The sequence below is a fragment of the Nanorana parkeri genome, unplaced genomic scaffold (genome assembly GCF_000935625.1).
Source record: "Nanorana parkeri isolate BGI_ZX_2015 unplaced genomic scaffold, ASM93562v1 scaffold189, whole genome shotgun sequence".
Classification (NCBI taxonomy): Eukaryota; Metazoa; Chordata; class Amphibia; order Anura; family Dicroglossidae; genus Nanorana; species Nanorana parkeri.
In genome coordinates this window covers 596,095-600,291 of record NW_017306457.1, presented here as the reverse complement: position 1 = coordinate 600,291, position 4,197 = coordinate 596,095, and the positions used below count along the sequence as shown (strand labels likewise).

Genomic DNA, 4,197 nt, shown 5'->3' with positions numbered 1-4,197 from the left:
TATACTAAAATATTTGTAAAAAGTGTTCATTTCCCTCAACCATATTTCAAAATAGAGCTGTGTTAGGCTCTGCTGCTGATAAGTGTGCACCAGAAAGAACATAATCTTATTTAGCCAGAAGTAGAGGGATTTGATAACAGACAAGAAAGATGACTGAAGATGAGAGGAAAACCGGGAATCCAATGGTAGGGAAATCTTACCACTGGATTCAGACATTGCGAAAAAATTCCCACCAACCCTACTGAGAACTACAGGGTTAAAAAGGAGTACAACCTTTGTTCCAAAATTGGAAGCGATGTTCCAATTTTGTTATTAAATACTATGCAATTTATTAAATGGATCAATTCTGGGAATCTTACCACATCATCTCGATCTTCCCACTCCACTTCTGATAAATCCACACTGCTGTATTTCGGTTTCCTTCTTCGGTTTTTCCCTTCTTCGTACTGTTAGAAATAAATATATAAACAAAACAACTGATTTTAAACAGGAACATGATAACCAATTTAACCACCTTATACATTGACATTTAAGTCTATTTGCAGACTGTTGATTTACAAAGACAAGATGTTTTTAACCTAAAGCCTTGTTTGGAACAAGAAGTCATAGCCATGTCTCTTACTTAAAGGCTAGCAGTAAAGTGTTGTACAATGTTAGTCATGGGTAGTAGACGGAAATTAAAAATGCAGGACATACCTTTTGTGTGGCGAACTGATTATATTTTGAGGTGCAAGCTTTTGGAAACAGTTAGGTTTTTTCTTCAGGCATGATTTCCATGCTCCAACCATTTTCCTACGTTATTAACGTTATTACTTGTGAAACTAATGCTAGAATGAGCTATTTATAGATGCATGTTGTCTGCTTTATATATGAAGAGCTACTTGTCAACTGAACATGGCATCAAACAAAAGAACGAAGAGATGGATAAATGTTTTAAAAAGACGTCCTACTCCTCTAAACTTTCCTACTTCCTATGCGCCTCTCCTGAATGTAGCCACAAATGTCCAGAAGTGGCCAGAAGAGGGATAGAAAATAAGGCAATGTGTATATTTTCAGGCTTGGTGTGCTCCGTTTAAACTCTGATGCCCTAGGTACTGGACCTTCAGTGGAAAACCTTGCCTGAAGAAGGAAACTAAGCATAAATAAGCTGTATATATTTTGTAGACTTGGTACTGTCCTCGTCAATCCCTGCTGCCCTAGACCCAGTGGCTTATTGGCCTAGATCAGTAGACACACTATCTGAATGGAATTTGTATGTTCCACTATATGTGGGTTTAATGACCATGCTTTAGTTTCCTCCTACTGCCCAGAAACAGAACTTTAGTCACGCTAATCAGAACTGACTATTAAAAAGTGTTTGCATGATAGTGGTAGCGATATTGTATTATAAGCTATTTTTGGACAGGAAATAATGCAAATCATTTTATGCACTCAGTAAAAGCACTCAATAAATTTCTGTGAAATTTCAATCAATAAGTGAAAAAAATAATATACAAGGGGCATCTGATCTAATTCCTCCATTATATTATCCAAAGTTCGACTGCATTTCTTCAGTGTTGGCATCAACAGTGATAGGGATCGGATCCAAATTACTAACATGTAATGAGTTATAATACTTTTGATATGTAAATACGTGTAATTATTTAAGGTGTGTGCTAGTAGCAAACTACTACATTTGGCAAATGAAAGGTATTTTGATCGCAATGTTGAGTGATACTGTATAGTACAGCAAGTAAATTACATGGTGCACTAAATGTTTTCCTTATTAGTACTTTACATTATGCTTGTACTTGCCAAGTAGTTTAATTGTTTTTACTATCTTGCATCCTAATAACATGTGTTCCTTTCCACCTATAGTTAACATAAAAGCCTTGATAAACCTGATAGGGGGCCCGAAAGATACAGTATGTCTGTGTTTTCGCTATGGAAATGGAACTATACTGGTGATGTCACGGGGGCTCACTAATCTCACTTTTATCTGACTCTATACTGGCTATAGGTAAGTAGCACACAATCAGTAAATAATTAGGATTTAAAGAGTATGTGTATATATATATATATATCTATATATCTATATATATCTATATAGATATATATAGATATATAGATATATATATATATATACACATACTCTTTATATCCTAAGTATTTACTGATTGTGTGCTACTTACCTATAGCCAGTATAGAGTCAGATAAAAGTGAGATTAGTGAGCCCCCGTGACATCACCAGTATAGTTCCATTTCCATAGCGAAAACACAGACATACTGTATCTTTCGGGCCCCCTATCAGGTTTATCAAGGCTTTTATGTTAACTATAGGTGGAAAGGAACACATGTTATTAGGATGCAAGATAGTAAAAACAATTAAACTACTTGGCAAGTACAAGCATAATGTAAAGTACTAATAAGGAAAACATTTAGTGCACCATGTAATTTACTTGCTGTACTATACAGTATCACTCAACATTGCGATCAAAATACCTTTCATTTGCCAAATGTAGTAGTTTGCTACTAGCACACACCTTAAATAATTACACGTATTTACATATCAAAAGTATTATAACTCATTACATGTTAGTAATTTGGATCCGATCCCTATCACTGTTGATGCCAACACTGAAGAAATGCAGTCGAACTTTGGATAATATAATGGAGGAATTAGATCAGATGCCCCTTGTATATTATTTTTTTCACTTATTGATTGAAATTTCACAGAAATTTATTGAGTGCTTTTACTGAGTGCATAAAATGATTTGCATTATTTCCTGTCCAAAAATAGCTTATAATACAATATCGCTACCACTATCATGCAAACACTTTTTAATAGTCAGTTCTGATTAGCGTGACTAAAGTTCTGTTTCTGGGCAGTAGGAGGAAACTAAAGCATGGTCATTAAACCCACATATAGTGGAACATACAAATTCCATTCAGATAGTGTGTCTACTGATCTAGGCCAATAAGCCACTGGGTCTAGGGCAGCAGGGATTGACGAGGACAGTACCAAGTCTACAAAATATATACAGCTTATTTATGCTTAGTTTCCTTCTTCAGGCAAGGTTTTCCACTGAAGGTCCAGTACCTAGGGCATCAGAGTTTAAACGGAGCACACCAAGCCTGAAAATATACACATTGCCTTATTTTCTATCCCTCTTCTGGCCACTTCTGGACATTTGTGGCTACATTCAGGAGAGGCGCATAGGAAGTAGGAAAGTTTAGAGGAGTAGGACGTCTTTTTAAAACATTTATCCATCTCTTCGTTCTTTTGTTTGATGCCATGTTCAGTTGACAAGTAGCTCTTCATATATAAAGCAGACAACATGCATCTATAAATAGCTCATTCTAGCATTAGTTTCACAAGTAATAACGTTAATAACGTAGGAAAATGGTTGGAGCATGGAAATCATGCCTGAAGAAAAAACCTAACTGTTTCCAAAAGCTTGCACCTCAAAATATAATCAGTTCGCCACACAAAAGGTATGTCCTGCATTTTTAATTTCCGTCTACTACCCATGACTAACATTGTACAACACTTTACTGCTAGCCTTTAAGTAAGAGACATGGCTATGACTTCTTGTTCCAAACAAGGCTTTAGGTTAAAAACATCTTGTCTTTGTAAATCAACAGTCTGCAAATAGACTTAAATGTCAATGTATAAGGTGGTTAAATTGGTTATCATGTTCCTGTTTAAAATCAGTTGTTTTGTTTATATATTTATTTCTAACAGTACGAAGAAGGGAAAAACCGAAGAAGGAAACCGAAATACAGCAGTGTGGATTTATCAGAAGTGGAGTGGGAAGATCGAGATGATGTGGTAAGATTCCCAGAATTGATCCATTTAATAAATTGCATAGTATTTAATAACAAAATTGGAACATCGCTTCCAATTTTGGAACAAAGGTTGTACTCCTTTTTAACCCTGTAGTTCTCAGTAGGGTTGGTGGGAATTTTTTCGCAATGTCTGAATCCAGTGGTAAGATTTCCCTACCATTGGATTCCCGGTTTTCCTCTCATCTTCAGTCATCTTTCTTGTCTGTTATCAAATCCCTCTACTTCTGGCTAAATAAGATTATGTTCTTTCTGGTGCACACTTATCAGCAGCAGAGCCTAACACAGCTCTATTTTGAAATATGGTTGAGGGAAATGAACACTTTTTACAAATATTTTAGTATATTTACTTGAAGTGTATATATGTATATA

General features: G+C 35.5%; 1 protein-coding gene across 1 annotated transcript in view; it reads left to right on the top strand.

The window, feature by feature from the left end:
• The window catches only part of CACNA2D3 (calcium voltage-gated channel auxiliary subunit alpha2delta 3), a 786,579-nt gene that overhangs the window by 565,826 nt on the left and 216,556 nt on the right, over positions 1-4,197 (top strand). The window contains 1 exon segment of the mRNA XM_018555257.1: positions 3,725-3,811. Coding sequence (XP_018410759.1) covers positions 3,725-3,811 — 87 coding nt within the window.